At 36.5% G+C, this 20297-nt stretch overlaps 1 protein-coding gene across 9 annotated transcripts in view; it reads right to left on the bottom strand.

Annotated features, from left to right (window-relative positions):
* The window catches only part of lama2 (laminin, alpha 2), a 183193-nt gene that overhangs the window by 43012 nt on the left and 119884 nt on the right, over positions 1–20297 (bottom strand). For 4 of the 9 annotated variants that reach the window (XM_032584629.1, XM_032584632.1, XM_032584631.1 and 1 more), the window contains exons 22-36: positions 18145–18251; positions 17258–17533; positions 16591–16771; positions 15064–15200; positions 13548–13679; positions 13057–13161; positions 11582–11725; positions 9066–9242; positions 8029–8214; positions 7725–7843; positions 7388–7505; positions 6264–6416; positions 3118–3242; positions 2866–2952; positions 2341–2534 (exon numbers count right to left, since the gene is read on the bottom strand). In XM_032584629.1, coding sequence (XP_032440520.1) covers positions 2341–2534; positions 2866–2952; positions 3118–3242; positions 6264–6416; positions 7388–7505; positions 7725–7843; positions 8029–8214; positions 9066–9242; positions 11582–11725; positions 13057–13161; positions 13548–13679; positions 15064–15200; positions 16591–16771; positions 17258–17533; positions 18145–18251 — 2241 coding nt within the window. The remainder of the gene's footprint in view (positions 1–2340; positions 2535–2865; positions 2953–3117; positions 3243–6263; positions 6417–7387; positions 7506–7724; positions 7844–8028; positions 8215–9065; positions 9243–11581; positions 11726–13056; positions 13162–13547; positions 13680–15063; positions 15201–16590; positions 16772–17257; positions 17534–18144; positions 18252–20297) is intronic. The other 5 variants (XM_032584634.1, XM_032584635.1, XM_032584637.1 and 2 more) reach the window with 3 other exon arrangements.

Genomic DNA, 20297 nt, shown 5'->3' with positions numbered 1-20297 from the left:
CTAGTCTATCAGTCTCTGACAAAACTAAAACACACAAATTAACCACTGCTTTTAAGTAGTTTCATGCAAAATGTACACACAAAAACACCACACACACACAGAAATTTGTACTGAATATGACACGGTGTCAAGACCTGCTTGTCTTTGCTGTTCAGAAATCTAACTGGTGTAAAAGCTTAACCTACAATCTTCTACAAGTGAAAGCAGCTTGTCCTATAGGATTAACCGTTTTATACTTTATGAATGCCTGTCTGTGAAACAACGCATGGAAACATGTCTCAGTCCTTTAGTGTACAAGAACATTTTGAAAAATGTGCAAAAAGACATAATACTTGAAATGACATTTACTGTGCATGAAAAACCTCATTAAACCTGGATAATTTTGAGATGGAGCTGAAACATAATTAGATTCAACCTCCACTTGCAAACTTTTCAAGATGTTTTTAACTGCAAATATTTTTACATTTGTCTATTTCACAAAAGGGTTTGACTACTACTGCACCCTAAATCCATGATGAACATATTGCCATGAGTTTTCTGTCAAAGCGGGACACAGGTGCATACTTATTTTCCATAAATGACATTATTCTAAACATGTGTTTACTAGTCTTACTAGACCCCTTTCATATTCCTCTATAAAGCACTTTGAATTATTTTGTTTGTGAATGTTGCAATACAAAAAAGCATTCAAGTGATTGCACTTTTATTTATAAATTTACATTTGTAATGTGATTTATCTTCTTCAGTTAGCATTTGTCTTTTGCTCTTATTGTAAATATACAACTCTTTGTAAATTTAAAGCAAATACAGAAGCAGGGAAAAACTAAAACAAATTAAAACCAATATAATTTGATCAATTTTAAGCTGATGTATTAAGCAATATACTGAGCATGTGATACCTCCTTTATTTTCCCCACTGAAGATAATCTATTAAGGCCTGAATCCCCTTCCAGACATGGGCTTGGGGGTACTCATATGTTACACCTGCATGTAATGGATTAATAATTACATTCTGAGCATCTTTTTGTAGGTCGATGGGGGGAAGTTTAATAACGCTGCAAACTGTATGACATGACTTGTTAAATTTAAGCTGGATTTCTGCACTTGCTTAGATGTTTACATTTCTCCCATTCAGTACAAGTGCTTTGCTGTGCCAGACAGAATGCAAGAAAAGCCAGAGCATGGGAAAACACCGAGTGGCATCACTTTTCAAGTAAGCATCAGTTTGACTACCACCCTATCGTCAGAACCAGGACCTATGATTATGGTTTGGACACAAAGGCGAGCAGCATGCTGTCAGGGTGGCACTGCAGCACTTCCACTTTGTGAGCACACGTTCAATGTCAAAACATGCAAAGACATGAGCGAGCAATTTCCTTACCGACCTGACAGCAGCAATTTCACACTGGCCTCTGTCTTACGACCTTTTCTTCCATGTTCTCATTCACATGCATACACTTACTTCCAGACAAGCTAATGGCACTAAATTGGCACTGCTATTATGTTCATATTAAGTTTAATTTAGCTCCAAACGACATTTAAATTATTTTCTGAATGACTTGAATCTGACTTCTGCCATGATCTCGTCTCCCATGGCAACTAGAGAAAAGGCCTCCGATTTGCATTTCATTGCCAAAATACAGTAAAAATTTCAACTTCAGGTGACACTGCACATGTGTGAGGCACCAGAATGACAGTAGCAGCAGAAAATAAATGAAATAGACCAAGACTGAATGTAGGGTTCATGGAGTGTAGAACCTTGAGATGCAAATGGGGTTTATGTATAACTTCTGCAGTTAGAGGCTAATCTGTGTAATGGCTTCAATTTAAAATGCTATTTAAATAGGGTCAGGAGGTTCACACCAACCAGTCTTGGGACAAAAAAATGCTACATTACCAACGCAAAATATATCAATTCAAAAGCCCAGCAAGACACACAATTGACCTTACATTCTGCAGATCAGTTGTCTAAAACAGTATTTTTATGATCCATAAAATATCCCCTTTTAATTACAGGTTTTTCATCTCACAAATATAGCTTGGTTGCATTCATTAATTAATTTTTCTAACATATAAAAGAACAAAATCATTTATGCTAAGTATATCATCGTATTGTGAAAGGACATGCTGGCTGTTGGTGCTGCAGTTCCCCATAATTCTTATGAATTTGTTTGTTTCAGAAGGGTTGCAATGCAATACATTAAACTTTAGTAAGTCACATTGAAGTTTGTGGTTGTAACATGACAGATTGTCAAAAGTTCAGTGAGTATTGCATTTTCTTTTGGTGGAACAAGAGAGAAACAACAACTCAAAAAACACAAATTAATATATTAGTCTTACAGATTATCCCAGACGGTCCACACACATGCCGATCCATGCACTGGTCACACAAAATTCCAGATGTCCCAACCCTGCAACGGCACTGGCCCGTGACAGGGTGACATGGTCCTGGTAACGAACCCCACGAGGTACACTTACACTCCTCACAGCGACCACCTGGCATCCTTGGGTTACCGTGGTAACCAGTGGCACACCTAGAGGAAAAGGATGATCAAGCTTCGGTCAGCCAAAAGTTCTACCAATGGAGAATGTTATCAACCATCCCAAATAATTCCAGGATATATTTGAGAGATACTCAGTGTGCACCAGCACAGCAGTGGGATGCAGCTCTTTTTCTAAATACATTGGAGCTACTACTATTTCAAGTCAAAATATTTGCTGTGCACTGTGCTAAGTTTTTTTTGTTTTAGCTTTTCTTTTTCTTTCAGACAAATCTGGAACCGAATGTCAATCTTAGTGGAGTTTATCTTAATGCAGACAATTGTACAAAGATATACATATTACTTTTCTCTATCCTAGTCTCACCTTTCACAGTATTTTCCCTCATATCCCTCAGCACAGGAGGTACAGCGGTAGTCACTGAAACCTTCTGCCACACATGTAGGGCTGAAACTAGATTCAGAAAAAAGTAGTTATAAAATAATTAAAAGATAAAGAATCAACAGAATGCAGAATACAGATTAACATGTGCAAAAAGGGAGTTACTGATGTATTCCGCTTTAAAAATGGGATCATAAGCATGCATAGAAGAAAAGAAAAATCAACCCAAAATATTACTTATTCTCTGCATTGGAAAGGGGGCAGGCACAAGGTTTGCAGTCATCTGGAGAACCTCGGACCACACCGTAGAAACCTGGAGCGCAGCGTTCACAGTGATCCCCCTCCGTGTTGTCTTGACAGTTCTATCAACATAAATGCAGAAAATGTGTTTTTGTTTTGAAGACTCCATTTATTCCCCCTCCATCAGGATTCTCTTAAACTTGTAGGTCCTGAAATTTCCATCTTCCACCCAGCATGAGTTTGGTATGTGTGGTAGGTTTTATAAGGAGGATGTTGATGCATTGAATGTAGCTAATAAAAAAAAATAAAACTTACAAAATAAAAGTTTAAACATGTGGCTATCTTCTACCTGCACAAGAAAACTCAAGGCATTCATGAAGAAGAAATAAATTGTTTTTACTAGATTGCTTATAAGAAACCTCCATAAAAATTGGTACAAGTGCACTCATGTCTTGAGAAACGTTTTTAATCCTTTAAAAATAAATACCTATAGCTCTACAAGTGTGGATAATCTTATACTTTTAGCCCCTTTTTAGGTACACTTTTCCAAAAGCTCAATATAAATAGTAAATGGGACAATAACAAGGCAGTAACTTGATGGGTTGGACATCCAGTGATGCATTAGAGATCACTAGAAGTTCAAACCGTGCATCAGAATGGTTCAGAAAGGGGATTTAAAAAATTAAATGTTGGAGGTACAAAAAAGCTACAAAAAAAATCACTTGTTATAATTAAAGTAAGCAAAATATAATCTCTGAATGCATATCATGTCAAATATTCAATCAAATATTCTTCAGAAGCAAAAGGCCTCATCGGGTGTAGTGTTTGTCTTCAAAGAACAGAAAACTGAGACTACAACTTGCAAAAGCTCATCAAGTTAGGCAAATCTGCTGCATCTGCATAATATCAAATCAATAGGGACAAAAATCTCTGCAGAATGTTTTAGACATATATGAATGCAGAATTGTGGTAGTTTTGAAGGCTCGTGCTAGCAAGGCGAACATAAAAACTAGTCAGTGACTACTTAAGATAGTTAGCCTGGTACCACTGGCTGATCTATGGCAAAACCAGGAGAAATAACAAGTAGTAACACACACCTATTATGTTAGTTTTACATCAAAACTTCTCAAACTGGTGTGCTTGGCTTTAAAGAGAGCCATGTAGAGGTTTGTACTGAAATATTTTGCAACATTGTGGCAGAAAGGTGATTTCAATTCCATTCAAATCGTCTCTAAAACTGCTCAAAGACTTCTCTCATTATAAAGAGAGAGAAGAAAACAGGACAGGCTGAGCAGTTACATACAGATTCACACATCTACAAGATAACTGGGAAGTGCCCACTGTGATTCCAGCTGCCATTAAAGTGCTGAGTATCTCTACGGTGGCGGCAGGGAAATGATTGCCTCTTTCTCTTCACCATCCTCATTTTCTCAGCTTTTCTTGGCTTTTTCACAGCTCAACTTTTATCTAGCCGGGGCGGTTTCGGATAAGAGATGCATTTGTCCACATGGTAATGATGCCAAGGCACACCTCTGCATGATGAGGTGTAGTAAGTAAGACTGTGTGCCGAGCAATCAAGTTGCTGTTACCACACAGGTGCACGCCTACACACTGGAGTTTAACGTCCTTCTTCAAAAGCAGACAGAAATAGAATACAATTTTCATAACCTGTTACTGCACAGACAGTCTTAACGTCACAATAATATGCAAAGAATTTATTTTACAGCTCATTTTAACTTCCCTTATAAGCATACACAATATAATCTTCCATTACCTTTATAGAAATTATACAAAACTCTATAAGTACAATAATTTTCCAGCATATGTGCACAGTAAATATAGAAAAAAAAACAATGGTCAGCAATATAACCAACAAAACCCCCACTATACATACTCAACTGAAACAAAACTATTGTAGACAAGTGCTTTCTCACTACTGTTCATATCCCAAAGGTCCCCTCTAATGTGTTGCACTTGTTTGTTTAAAATGGGAACTTTAGTTGGTACAACAGAAAGTTTTTTTCTTAACGAGGCAAGTCATTTCCATTACCTTCCTCAATTTCTCGTTACTGCTAATTACCACAGAAACAAACTCGTTTAGCGTTTTCAATTTAGCCTGCTCGGTTAGAAAATGCTAATGACGCCGTTATGGAAAACGAGGTAGAAATAGGCAAGGAAAAAAAATGGCTGGGAGGCAAAGTGAGACCGAAATTAAACAAGAGGGAGGGAAGACGCAGAAAGAGAGAAACAAATTGTTACATGTCGAGAAATTAGGCACGAGTGAGACAAAATGAGACACAAGGTAAAGTGGGTTTGTGAATAGGAAAAAGGACATACAAGTAGATGATAGAGAAAAAAGGGTGAATGAATATGCAAAAGGTAAGAGGTGGAACCTTTAAAGGCAAATGTTTGAAACATTTAATGAGTCAAAAGCAAAATTAAACGAATGGGAAAGTAGTCCAACCAAACACAATTGATGAGGGGGGGAAAAGACATTAAAACGATGAAAGGGAGTCCAAGTACTTCAAATGTGAATATTTTCAAGTGACCAGTAGAACCAATTTAACTTGTTTCATTAGTGAAAAAAAATTAACCTTCTGGTTTTATAGACTAAAATACAATTTTCAGTTTTGAATATAGGTTGAATAATACAAGAGAACTGGTATACAAGTAGATTTTCTAAATTAGGCTGGAGATTAAATACTGTTTAAAAGGTATACAAATATGTTTACAAAATATGTTGTTTCTGATAGTCAAGGTTATTCTTTCTCATTCTCCTCTGACCTTAAATATTGGCCTACAAACTTCTGATGACTGGATATTTTATCTTTTTCTGATCATTCTCTGATAAACCCGAGAGGTGAGTGTGCTTGAACATCCCAGCTCTACAATTTGATCTTACACACACTCATTCTTCTTTCCTACAATTAACATATGTTAAAATAAATCAGACATATATGAAAAAAGCTGCACAAAATATGAGTTAGACAGGTGGTAGTTAATTATTGCCAGGCTAATTACAGTACCTGACATCCCCCTTAATACACTTTCTCATTACGCTTGTTTCTCTGAAAACTACTCAACATATGGCTCTGTGATGGGCTCCAGCATCAGAGTGCTCACACATGTACATGCTCATTTACCTGGCATATGGATGTCTCAGGGTCACAAGTGGAGGAATGCCCATTGCACTGACACTGAACACAGCTGCCCATGCCGGCAGCTGTTGGCAACCTGGATGCTGGAACAGAAACAGGCGACCCAGCGCGGAGACGATAGAAACCTGCAGCACACTCCTGCTCCGAGGTGGGGCAAAAGAAAAACATTTAGAAATACTTCATAAAAGCAGCTTTCATAATAATACTGATATTAGAATACATCACTAAACAGATGCGTCCAGGGACTCCTGCAATAATCACACGCTTACTTCCCTAGGCAACAGTTGACTGCTTTCTCTCTCTCACACACACACACTTAAGAGTTATACACTTCAGTAAGTTTTGGACAAAGACATAGACATACAGATCCGTGCATGTTCATACGCACATAGACTTGCAAGGTAACTCTCCATTCCTCTCCCTCTCCTGTTCAGCAATAATTAATGGAGTCCATTTAAAGAGCCATCTGTTCCCTCTGCAAGCACTAAATGCCCGTTTAAAAATACTTTATTAGCAACGACGGCAGCTACAAATAGCACAGCCATCTGTCTGGCAAGTCTGCACGACCTGAGCATTTTAAATTTTAGCTGCAGTTTGGTTGTTGGTTTCTATTTGGCTTTGTTTCAACACTATCTGTACCTTCTAAATTACATAAACAGAGATCACAAAGTATTTTAATCGCTAAGTTAGAGAACGTAACAAAAAAAAAAGTTTTTTGAGATCAATAGTAAATCCTAATAAACTTTTGGGGACTTTTATCCAAAGTTAAGCAGATGTTTAGAGTCTATTTATTGGAATTTCTATCCATAGACTTCCAATTAAATCAAATATTAAGACACTGGTGAAAGTGGTTTAAAAGGAGCTTGAAGAAAATCATGCCTGAGTAAAAGATTTACTCAGAAGATTAAACCCGTTGAGGTTGAATTATACCAAATGCAATGAAATATGTTGATTTAGTCACAGAAATCTTCTCGTCATATTCTGTCAGTTACCGAAGATCCCATTCAGATTAGAAACGTCTCAAAGTGTTTCAAAAATGACCAAGAACTGATGGCAGAGGGTCTATAAAATACATCCTATTCACAGTGAGTCTTTACATGTGTGCATACCTCACAAGAAAGCCCAGAGTATCCAGTTGGACAGTCACATTTTTCTATCTGATGGGCTTTCTCGTTTTGCTCCGTTGGTGTTCCTTCCTCTGCTACGGTTAAGCTGATCTCTGAAATACTGAAAGGAAGAAGTCACAAAACAATGTTGGACATTATAAATCTGATTTCCAATTTAGTTTCTGATGATTGCTTAAATATAAATTTCCAAAGAGCTATAGTTTTATATTTGACAAGAGGTTAAATGTTATCTATAATTTTTACAATTCCACATCCATTAATGACAAACTCCTAATAGACATCTATGAAGATATGAGTTTGTGTTTTTTGGTTTTTTTACCGGCTATGTCTCATCAGATTGCCATATGAAGCCTTAATCAGGATGTAGTCCACATAGAACAAAACGTCCATGAAGTCCTCTTGACTCATAGACCGGCCATCTGCAAACTTCCATTCATGCTTCACACAGAGATAAAATGTGGGGAGAAATTCTTATCTTTCTGCAGTCTTGGGGTGTAACAAGTACAGTTTGTATTACGACGTTTGATGAAAATAGACAGTACTTTCTGAAAGCCTTTATGGCAATACAAAATTGTATTCTTAAAACATGAGACTCCAACAACACTTCATTCTCTGTACTTTACCTCTGTCATGTCGATCTCATGACGGGTGAGCTGACCAATCTGAAGTCCTGGGATGTGCCGTGTTATTATGATATTATGGTTTGGACCACCTTTAATAATGACTTGAGGCTCATATGACGAAGGACCGGTTTCGTCTCTGGCTTCGTAGTACACAGCGTATTTCAGTTGTCCTCCGTAGGCTGTGATCTAAACGAGATCAAATATTTTTCCCCTCAGTAGATCCATGAAAACTTTATTGGAGACAAACTTTTAAGCCTATTAACAATAATTATCCATTTCCTCCCTCCCCCCAAAACAATCAGCTTTCTTCTACATTGGCAATATGTGTGGAGGGAGATGAGCAAATTTGATCCAGATTTTATGATTCTCCACTGACTTGTTATTGTTGAAACTGGTTAGCAAGTTTTAATAGTTATAATAATACAGTGTTTTTCCTTCTGAGTATTAGTTTCATAAACTGACCAAACTCATTATTAGTTTTTAGCCCCCACCCCATAAAATGATCTTTTTCACATACTGCAGTGAAGCTGTTTTAGCATCAGCAGTTCCCTGTCTGCGTCAGGTGACCAGCTGAATCATTAAGTCATGAAAAACAAGTAAATACGCAACCATTAACCTACCATACACAATTTTAGCACACCACTCCATGTGAAAACATTGCCAGCAGGTGCAAGATGCAAGTTTTTAAAGAGTGTAGCTGTATGTGTGAAATCTTTAAGAACTAAATGCTGTTGGGCAGAAACTCCAGTTAAGATAAAACATCTGTTGTTGCTAATAAACTGTCTGAAATATCAGTGAGATGCAATCACTGAACTTATTACTTTACTGCAGTTTTTTTTTTCTTTTACTGTATTTGAACTGTTCAAACATTCCCATGACACTCTTATGTACTTAATGGAGATCTGGACTGCATCCTAAATAACTCAGATAGGCATTTTGAAAAGAAATTCTTGATTGTATTCTTTGTATTGTCTGATTACCATTAGAGTTACCTAATGAATATTGCATATGGTACATTTCAAAGCACAAGCTCTTACCATAGAGCCTGTGAACTGCTCTGGCAGCTTCCAGTAGTACGGTTCAGACAGAGTTGTTGTGACCACTTCTGCATGAGCCAGTATCTCTGGGTGCTGGAAGCTCACTCCCGCCCTCTTCTCCACAGTGTTGGATTTGTCCACCAGGGGGAGCACTGTCTGCTCTGGCCTCAGTGTCAACTGGAATACAAGAAGACCAGTAAATGCATAATTAACGATCCATGGACTTGAAGTCTTGGTATTTTACAGCTGTAGAGTGAAAATAATGATTTTTGTTCACACACTACCAACTCATTAACAAAATGAGACTCAATGAATCATCACAATTCCATGTGAAAAACTAAATCTTTTTTTACACTAGAGTCAGTTCACAAGAAAACAGTCCCTTTTTCACCATTGGGCTATTTCTTGGTAATAAAATGTTTATATTAAAAAACAATATAATTAAAACTAACCATTAACCGTGGTTTACTGGAAAATCGATGTACTTTTCAAATTTCACTCAGTTCTATATGTGTCAGAAGTTAAAGTAAGGCAAAAGGATTTCTCTCTCGAGTATAATTCAAAACTCATTGTGTCAACTTTTCTCTTGCAGTTTGATATATGACTTTCATTTGAGTTATTTGCATTTTGGAGAAATAAACAACCAACCCTCCCTTTTTTCCCAATCTCGCTTTTGAATTTTTATGTGTTGATATTTCAATATTGCTTGAATAACAGACTTTATTATTGTGGTTGAGTTGACCAATTTAAAAATAGATTCCTCTTGTTCATGTGAAAAAAAGAAGAAAAAAGGAAGAAAAGAAAAAAAAAAGACCAAAACCAACCAAAAGTAAGTAGCTTTAGCTACAGTAAACCTCAGGACACGTATTGTCTTGTAAAACTGACATTTAAGTTTTAATGTACATTGTGTGGATTGTTGTGCCATCTGTTCAAGTTTGGGTGACGTGTCATCCCTCATAGAGAAGTGTTGCAGCACTGAAACAATTGTCATTTTTTTTCTTTTAAATTCATAATAATTGATCATGCAATGTGGGGAAAAAAAATTAAATGAGAATTTGTACAACTAATAGTGAAATATATGAAATTTGATTTTAAATAAAATGTATCTATGTAACTGATAAATGGTTTTCAAAATGTTTTTCATTAAAAAATGTTTAACGACCTTTTGCTGCAATTAAAGTCCAGGATATTTCTCCAACAGAGAAATTTGTTTTTGCCAAATTTTCTTCACAAAGGTAAAAATTCACAGTTGAATTTGGACATAAACTTCAAATGTTGTCTTCACACATTAATATACTTTAACCTACACCAGTGCTTCTCAATTCCAGTCCTCAGGCCCCCCTGCTCTGCATGTTTTAGATGTGCCTCTATTCCAGAACAGCTGATTCAAATGATTGCATGACCATCAAGTGCTGCAGAAACCTGTTGATCACCCATAGATTCAATCCAGGTGTGTAGCAGAAGGGAAACACCTAAAACATGCAGGGCAGGGGGGCCTGAGGACCAGAATTGAGAAAAGCTGACCTACACCAACACTCTGACAAACTTCTGGGACCTCCACAAAATGGCTGTGTCTTTGCTGACGTTACACTCCAGGGAACTGGATGTGTCTATATTAATGACTTGTGAAGACATTTGGTTCCAGTAGATTTTATTAAACGGTATGAGTAAAAGAGGGTGAATATATCCATGTCACTCTTCAATTATGTATTTGAGATGTATAAAATAAAAATATTTTGTGAATTCAACCTTTTAAAACTATTTTACAATTAGCTTTATTGATCAGGATTTCAGTGTTTTATTCCTTCTTGATTATGTGGAAAATGCTTTGATATGCATGTGTTTCTTTTCATTAAACTTTATGTTATACTGTGTAGTGCAAGTTTTAGTGTAAATGTGACCTTTGTGTGGAATGTGTGTGTACAAAGTCTTGGGGTGGGCACTTGTATTTCCCACTTCACTTAGTATAATCTCACGATTCAGTGGTTCAGAGAAAATCTCCCTCTTCCCAATAAACTTCGCATTTTTATGTATTTCTCTGACCAGTTTTCCCTCCTTGAATCCTGCTCTCATCAACTTTAAATGAACCCTGGTTGATTCAATAAAGCCTCCACATTCCAAAACTATAAACAGACAGACAACAATTTATAGCAGCAACTAATTCTTTCTAAACATACCTAGGCTCATCAAATGTAAACATGTTACTGATATTTAAATTTGTCATATTCCTTTGTAATTTCACAAACTTACACAAATTTTGACCAGAAATTTTACTTCCTGTGAGATAAAAATCATTATAAGAATTGAACAACTTAGATTTCTTGTGTGTCCACAGACAAACTTACGGTTGAACATTTTCCAGACCTGAATCCTTAAATAAATTAACATATTTTTCTCCCAAGAATAGCACTGTGCATTTTGTCACTGGATATTTTTGTAATTTTCTACAGGAAAATTGTCCAATGATGTCTAAAGTATTGTTTAGTTCTGCTAATTTTAAAAGTCCCATTACTCACCCACATCCTTATAAGTCCTTGTGCCTCCATGCATGAGTGAGTCAGTCCATAGCAGTAGCACTTGCTGCAGCCAAGAGGATTTTTCGCAGATAAGCCAAACATATCTGTTTTACAGCGATCACAGTTGTGCCCTTCCACATTTTGCTGAATTAAGAGAGAAAAGAAAGCAAATTACACTTTTTATACTTTTTATACTTTTAAGCACCTTCTTTGTATTTACCTTTCAAAACAGACATTTTTATCATCTGTTGATTTTGGCAAAAATAGTTTGTTGCCAAAGTAATGTTACAGTTCAAATCAAATGTAATGTTACTTACATATAAAGAATCTATAACCTTTTTAGTTACAGAGTGAATAAAAGAAAACAGGTCAAAGTTAATGTTTTGAGGTGGCTACCACAAAACCCTGATGTCTGTCCCATAGAAAATTTGCAGCCAGAGATAATTTGTTGTTTGACAAGCCATACCACCAAGTCACACAGTTTATAGGCAGTCTAACAAAACTATTAAAACATCTACAGTAATTTGTAGAAATGCAAAAAAACCCCAAAACATTTGTGTTGATTTTACTACTAGTATTTAGTGAAAGAAAAATATAAAAGCTGTTATCCTGATTCTCTTAAAATGAAACAGTCATTGGCCTGACTTAAAATAATGATGAGTAAATAGATTGTTACTGGTTTTAGCTGCATATTTTTAGCATAAAATTTTGTTTATGTAGATTATGTTCTTTGAAAAAGAAATGGAAAAAAAATGTTCAAATATGGATGATCAAAATAGTTTCAAGTATGAGTAAAATATGTGATGAAACTCAAGTGCACTGCTTGGTTTCATGATGAGGTTCAGACAGCCAACCAATGTTAAAAAAACTAACAGATTAATAAGAAGACAAGTGACAAATGAGTGACAAGTTGTCAAACTCATGTCTCTTAAGAAAGATGATAACACAAATTACCTGACATCTCATTAAAGGTTATGAATTTGGTGCGCATTAATAGAGAAAAAGGCAAACACAAAAAGCTAGCTTGTTTCTGTAAGGCATAATGTGATGCCTGGGATCAAAACTGTCATCTGTCTGACAAATCTTTAGACAATCCGCACATGCCTTGATTTTATCCAAGATTGAAGCTTGTCACAGTAAGAAAGATGATTCATAAAATGCTCTGCATGTTTTATCCTTGTACATAGTTGTGAATATCTACATATAGTCTGAGAATTAAGGTTTCAAGATGAGCAAGAGTAAATATTAACCAAAGGAAATGGGGAGAATAGTGAAATCTTCTATCTATTGCCAGGGACACTAATAATTTTAATGAAAGTGGAAAATCCATTAAATAGCCCGTACCCCATCTTCTATTTCTATAAATTAAAGCCAAGCAGAGTACAGCAGTATAACATCATTCAAGAAAAGTAACAGAATGATTACATGAACTGAAACGGAGGTGACCAAAACAGGCAGGAATTCATGAGCTTTACCTTGCAGCCACATTTTCCTGTTCGGTCTGCACAGGCACACACTCCTCTCTCCAGGTCACAGGTCTGGCTGTCCGATCCTGCGACGCTGCACTCACACTGGATGCACTGAGAGAAATTTGAATACAAACAGTCAGGGGGCTCTGATGACAGAACAAGCTTAGCAGTGAAATAATTAGGTATCATTATAACTTTCTGATTCACTTGATTAAACTTTATGTTGACAGAAATGTTCTTTATGTTCTTTATTAATTTGTGCCGTTATGAGGTGCTCCAAAAATGTGACTTATCCACTCGGTTTATAAGAAATGATGCCTACTTTTTAATGCTCCCCTAATTTTAATAGTTAAATGTGTTGCTAAATCAGTGTGAAATCCCTGCAAATATTCCACAATAGGGTTAAGTTTCCAAAAATCAAAATCAAAGTGAATGTTTTTCTCGAAAACATGCAATCTACAGTAGCACTAGTACATTAAACATGTTTGACCTCTTACCTGAGGGAAGTCTCTGTACCCGATTTGACATTCATCGCATTTCTCTCCTCTGAAGGAATCGCGACAGAAGCAGCAGCCTGTGTTGGCGTTGCACTGCTGGCTCAGTGAGCCGATCACATTGCAGCCACACTCCTTATTTCGAAAACAAGAATACATGCAAACATTTTATACGATAAAAATGACCAAATATCTCAATAAGTGAAATTAAATTTAAGTCTCAAGAAATTTGTGGTAAAGATCCACTCAAAAATGAAAATAAATAAACTTGTATAAAATATAATAATATATTTATTATAAATAGACTTGAAAGATTATTTAAACATTATTTCTTTATTTTATGAAGATGAAAAAGTTTATTAAAAAAACTGTCATTGAAGAATCTTGGATGTGCGCAAAGCAGATAAACTGTAGAACTTTAAGACATTTACTTTTCCATTATGATTTTCTGTATTTTGTAGAAATTTCAGTACAGTCTCCAGCTTTGAAGATGCATATTTCTTTGTTTGACATTGCTTTGATGATCTGTCATTTGTTGAGTCATTCCAAACCTCATATAAAACCCTGAAGGATTTCTTTGAAATAATTTGCTGCTAAGGACCACAGTGCTTTTATCGCCAGGCCTCTAATATCTACGAGTCTTTTGCTACAATTAAAGGTTTGCTTTCCTAGGCGCTTTAAGGCATGCAATCTTTTGGAGAGAAAATGACTCTTTAAATGTATACAAAAAGTTGTACCAAGAAAACAACTTAAGGACCTAAAGAAAGGCGGTTTGTAAAGGTTTTCTCAGGCAAAAAAGAGAGAAAAACAGTAAAGAGAAAAATCTGTGATATTTCCTATCAGTGGCAAGAAATAAAGAGCTTAAAATATAATTATTACATTTTTATGAACTTTGTATTTCTAATTTGTTCTTTTAAGAAAGATTCAAATTAGGCAGATTTTGTCAATTTGCATTAAAGGCAGGTTATTCACGCTCAAAACAAGGGTCAGTCCTGGGCAGGAAATGTATTAAGAGTCAGATTCAGTTTCATACAATACGATGAGGTCAACAAGATTAGAATAGTGGGTCAGTAATTACCATGAGATAGTTGTTTTCCTGTACTAAATAGATACATCACTGACACATGACATACAATCCATAAGACAACATAATTGGTCTGTTACTCCATTGATGCACTTCATTATCAATTAAGACAATGTTCTGAACAATATGCACCCAGAGAGCCATGCTCCGTTTAAATCCCTGTGTAAGAACAGATAAGTCAGCCAGAGTCGCTTATCTGCTGAAGGCCTCTTCCTGTCAGCTCTGATCCAGTTGGGTGTATTTTAAAAAAATACTTGGTCACAGTTGATTTCTCACATATTTTTGTTCCCTTTTCACTTAGAAAAGTATTCATATCCCTTTTACTGGGATAAAGATGTTTGCATTTGCACAATTTCTTTTTATATATCCTATAAAGTTTCATCCAACACATTCTTTCACCCAAAGTTATTCTTTTGAACAATAAAACTGTCTTACCTTACATCCAGTTGTGATATCGTGGCCCCAGTGGTTGGGCGCACAACGGTCACACCTCTCACCAATTGTGTTAGGAGGACAGATACACTGTCCAGTATTCGCATCACAGTTGTTTCCCACATGACTGCACTGGCAAGCTGTGAGAGGGAAGGACAACAACAGACGTATCAGTGAGGATTTGAAAAGAAGAATGTAGGGGACTCTGGAGAAGTCACAATTTTTATTTTTTTTATGTCAGGGTTCCAGTTTATTCATGTGAAAAGTTTATTGTATTGCTTTCATCAAATTCAACAATATTGCAGTTTATCTTTCAAGATCAGTGAAGCTGTCATTCACACACTGATTGGGTAAGTGGAAACAGCTGTCCTAATTAACAATAAGACACAGGTGTGATGATTTGCAAGCTGGGAAGCTACATGAATGAAAACTTAACTGGAAAAACAAAAATGTCAAAGCTGAAAGAACTGATAAATGGACATTTATATGAACTGCAAAAATAACATTTATCACCTATTCTATCTTTACTGCCAATGTGCCTGGTCTACCTACATTTTAGCATTTTTTTAATTTTACAGTCTTACTGTTTTGCTCTAAAAACAACACCAAGCAAAAAAAACAAAAAAACAATCATCTTTGATATAAGGCAGTGGTTTACCTTCATGAAGTGTTTACACAAAATCTGACTGCTCTTTTGTTTGAGCTTTTTGTAGCAGCTCATGAAGCGCTCTTCATTTCACCCTAAGACTGGTAATGTTTGGATTAAATTGAATGTAATTTTGCCTTTCATTAAACTAACAGAACAACACCACTATATTAGTTTTACTCAGGACTGACTTTCTCCATGAATCCCAACAATACTTGATGGCCAGCAATTTCTAACACTGATGTACATTTTATTGTTAGTTTTTTCTTTTCACAACTGTGAAAGGCTACATACTGTAATGACAGCCATGTTTAATCACCTGAACCAGACTTCTAAATGATACTCTGTGCAAACCAAATTTTGCAAACTTGAATAATTTGGGAACAAATTGGTCAGAAAAACGTGTGCGCTTCTATTACCGCAGCATTAGTGATGCAATAATGCATAGCAACAATTACAAATCTGTAAATTTATAATTAAAATCTCCTTTTTTACTCCATTCTACTTTTATAGATTATACTCCAAAAATATTTCTGCCTTTTTTACTACAAGGGACGAATTTTATCTTCACATAAAATACAATTTTAAGGTTTGATGATTAGGTGACGATGACAATAGACATGTCCAACACAACAATAGTATTTCTAAGGTAGATGGCGGATTGGGAGGATGATTTTGATGATCTTGCTTTGTAGAGGCTTTCTATAAATGAAAGCCTTGCATAGTCAAAATTTTGATTTAAGATAACTTCTACAAACTTTAAAGCAATATTGAAAGAATGTCATCAGAAAAATCAATTCATGGTAGGTAATATTTTTGTGGGTGAACACAACAACAAATATTTTTACTTTTGTTTTGGAAGATTACTCAAGTTTTCATCTTACGTGTGCAGCCACCCTCCTGGAAGTTGAAGAATCCTCTTGAGCATCGGTCACATTTAGGCCCAGTGACTCCAGGCTGACAGCGACACTGACCCTTTTCATCACAGTCAAATGACTTTGAGCCGTATGAGTTGCAGTGACACGGGATACACACCCCGCCTGTCGTAACGCCGTGAGTTTGAGGCTGAAAAAAAAAAACAAAACAGCGCAGGTGGTTGAAAACAAAATAGACAAAACGTAGCAAAGAAAATTCTTTCAGAGAAGTAAGCAAGTTCACTTGATATGGAAGACTTTTTTTAGACACACATGTATAAAGAATAAGTTAAAAAAGCTAAAATATGTTAATTTGGCACTCTTAATATGTGCTTTCTTGTCTTCAATCTCCATACCGAAGTGGCTTTAGCAATAAAACAACAAAGCAAACCACTGGTTAATATTGTTCAAGAAACAGAAATACTAACACCACATGGCACACAGAAAGATGCTGTTTAAGCTATTAGAAATCAGAAAGCATTCATTATCATCAAGTCACACGTTTATTAAAAATAGTGCTTTTACCACAAGATCAATCCACATATTTCAACAGCTTATTTTTCCACACAAGTTAAAAAGCGAAACACCCATGCTGCTTCAAACACAACCACTGCCATCCACATTCAGGGTGTGTTACCCCTGTCTGAGGTCTGTACGCTCCCCTGGGACAACCCCCTGTTGTGCGGGAGGTTCCCCCCCACCTCTGCTGCACAGCTTCCAGGGGAACACGCTCTACAGGGCGCCGTGTCTCCCGCCTTTCGTAACCTAGGCGACGAAGGTCACAGCGTCGGCCCATGAAGCCGGGGCGGCAGATGCAGCGGCCCTCAGTGTCGCAGCGCTGAGAGATGGAGCCATAAGGACTGCAGCGACAGGGCATACACTCCTGCAGCTCAGCATCCCACCAGCAGTTAGGCTGGACCAATCAAAATCCAGTTTGATGGATGGAAGGTGGGCAAAGGGTTGATGACAATAAGCAAGGAGTGAATTAAAATCAAGAGAATGAAGTGAGGATTGGCTAAAGAGAATTAAATAGTAAAAGCAGCAAAATTTCCACAGCACCTATCAGAAACAACAAAAATTACAGCACAAATATCTACAAAGGTTTGTAGATATTCTGTTAAAGTAAGAAGTTGGTGATGGTAAAACTCTGTGGACACAACAGCAAAACTATTACAAACATCTGTTTCTGTGACTAAATATCCAGTGCTATATTAGTAATGCTATCCACACTAATTGTGGAAATTACTAACATAGAATGCTATAGAACTGTCAACCTTATTATTACTTTTGAAAATAGTGAAAACTTGTTTTACAGAAATTCCTCTCACACAGAGACTTGTGACCGCTGCTCTGGTTTAAATAATTAATGGTTGTTCAAAGGAGGAATGCTAGAAAAATATTTTGAATGCTGTTCCTTTATGTTATGTTTATGGGCCTTAATTAAAATTGGTATCCAAAACTATGATCAGTGCATCTCTTTCCCAATGCATTGGTCAAATAAATATAAGGAATACAAAAGCTTACCATGCACTTATCGCACTGCCGTCCAATCACATTTTCTCGGCACTGGCACTGACCATTCTCCTTGTTACAAACTTCTGATACTGAACCATTGGTGTGGCATTGACAGGCTGCAAATGAAAGAAAAAAAATATATGAATATTTAACAGCAACATAAGTTCTGGGTTGATTCCTCTCACAGGATCAAGACTTCCACATTCTTCATTCGAAGTGCTGAAATCGGCTCTTATTAACGTAGATGAGTTTTGAAAATTGCATCATTTTGTTCGTAGAGAGGCATTCGACACAAGGCCTGATGGAAATTGCACCAGCTTTTTCCATGGAGGAGGTTGTCTGCAGAAAAATATGGTGCTCTCTCTGTCTCCGTTAAAGCAAAACAGAGGACGCTTTGGAGAAGTATGTGGGAGCCTTTGGCTTGGGTTTTTCCCAGTGCAGACAAAGTGTAAGCATAGTGTAACATAAGGTTTAGTGACATTATTGTCACTAAACAATATTTGAGTAACGTAACATTTGAGTAACGCTGGAGTAGATTCAGTAGAGGTGGCACATCCAGTACACAGGGGTTTTACCTCTAGCAATGAGAAAAATATTGATGTTAATATTTTCCTCAATATAATCAATTTTGTACAGAATCCATGAATCTTTAGTTCTAATTCCAAAATCCCTTAAAAGCTGTTTTTACTAAAACATTTTTTGACTGTTTTGGGAGTAAATAGCCTAAATATTACATGCATTTACTAATACACATGCAGCAAATATTTTTCTATTCCGTTGCTTTCCCACTGTATTTTATTATCACTTCTTGGGTGAAGAATTAAAAATAACAGGCTTGAAATCAAATAGGCTTAATCAACAAAAGAGTCAAGCAAGGTTATAAGGCAGAATAAGGCTAAAAAAGTAAGACTTATTTGTGGAGAAAGATGTAGAATGTAAGGCAGCTGCACAACAAGCACCTATCTTTGTTAACCTGCCAGATGGTTTATTACTAAATAACAGAACAAATGTTTTCCAAGCTGAAAAAAAATCTTGAGAGCAAACACTGAAAATAAATGTATAACACAAGAGAAAGTCACATTTTATCCCATAACAAGGCTTACAACATAGCGACTCACAACAGAGTCCAGATGGTGCTTAAAAGGTGGCGCTAGGGGAGTGTAAGACACACAGACAAGCATCTACCTGCACTTTCTACTGCATATGTTTGTGTTTATGTGTACACATGTATGCCTATTCAGTAGTAATGAATAGGTACACATGCGGGGGAGGGCATGCGTGCCCTTCCGAAGACCGTATTTGTGTTTCTGGGTATCGTATGTATTTGTGCAGACATCTGTGGTGAGCTAACGCTTTTCTTTCCAAACGCAAAATCACATTTGTCCTTCTGCCTGCTCTTCATTTAAGATGAAGCAACAGCAGGAGGCAAAACAGACTAGTACCCATGTGTGTCCTTGCTGTGTGATATGGTGTGTGGCACTAATTTTATTACAAAGTGTATACATAGTGTTCTTTTGTGTTTTGTGTGTGTACTCATCTATGGTTTTAATGGCTTTTGCAGCAGATGGGAGCTGTGATGTTGGAGCTTTTAATTGTGTATCTGAGGGGTTGATTGGCGTATGTAGGTGTGATTTTTCATCAGCTGGGATTTAAGCTCAAGGTTTGAAAAAACAAAAAGTCATGCAGAGTATCATAATTAGACTTTATGAGGAAGACTGTGTGGGAATGTGTCGTGGTATTCTAAAACTTGTGCTATTACAAATTAAGTAGGCGACAATGGAAGTGAATTTTATGCAGCACTGTTCCAGAGACATAAGAGTCCTCTAATAGCTGCAAGCAACTAAATGTTATGTTTAGTGCTGTCACTCTTTACCAGGTCTTTAGTTCTCCCTTGACACAAGACAAAAACTAAAGTTCCTTCTCCATTGTAATATCTCACCTCTAGTGGTAAATGTCTGGTTTGGTTCTAGCCAAGTCGTGTGTGTTTCCATTAGCAGTGTGTTCCTCACTATTGTCCATGTGAATATGGGCAGGTCATTTGCAGTGACACTCAGGAATACAGAACCACGAAGTTGTGGTTTTGATGGACTCAAACTCAGTATTTTATTTTTTCTTAAAGATAAATAGACAAAAATGTCAAGTAGTTAAGGTTAAACCATAAA

This window comes from Xiphophorus hellerii, chromosome 15 (genome assembly GCF_003331165.1).
Source record: "Xiphophorus hellerii strain 12219 chromosome 15, Xiphophorus_hellerii-4.1, whole genome shotgun sequence".
Taxonomy (NCBI): Eukaryota; Metazoa; Chordata; class Actinopteri; order Cyprinodontiformes; family Poeciliidae; genus Xiphophorus; species Xiphophorus hellerii.
This window is presented reverse-complemented; position numbering and strand designations above follow the sequence as displayed.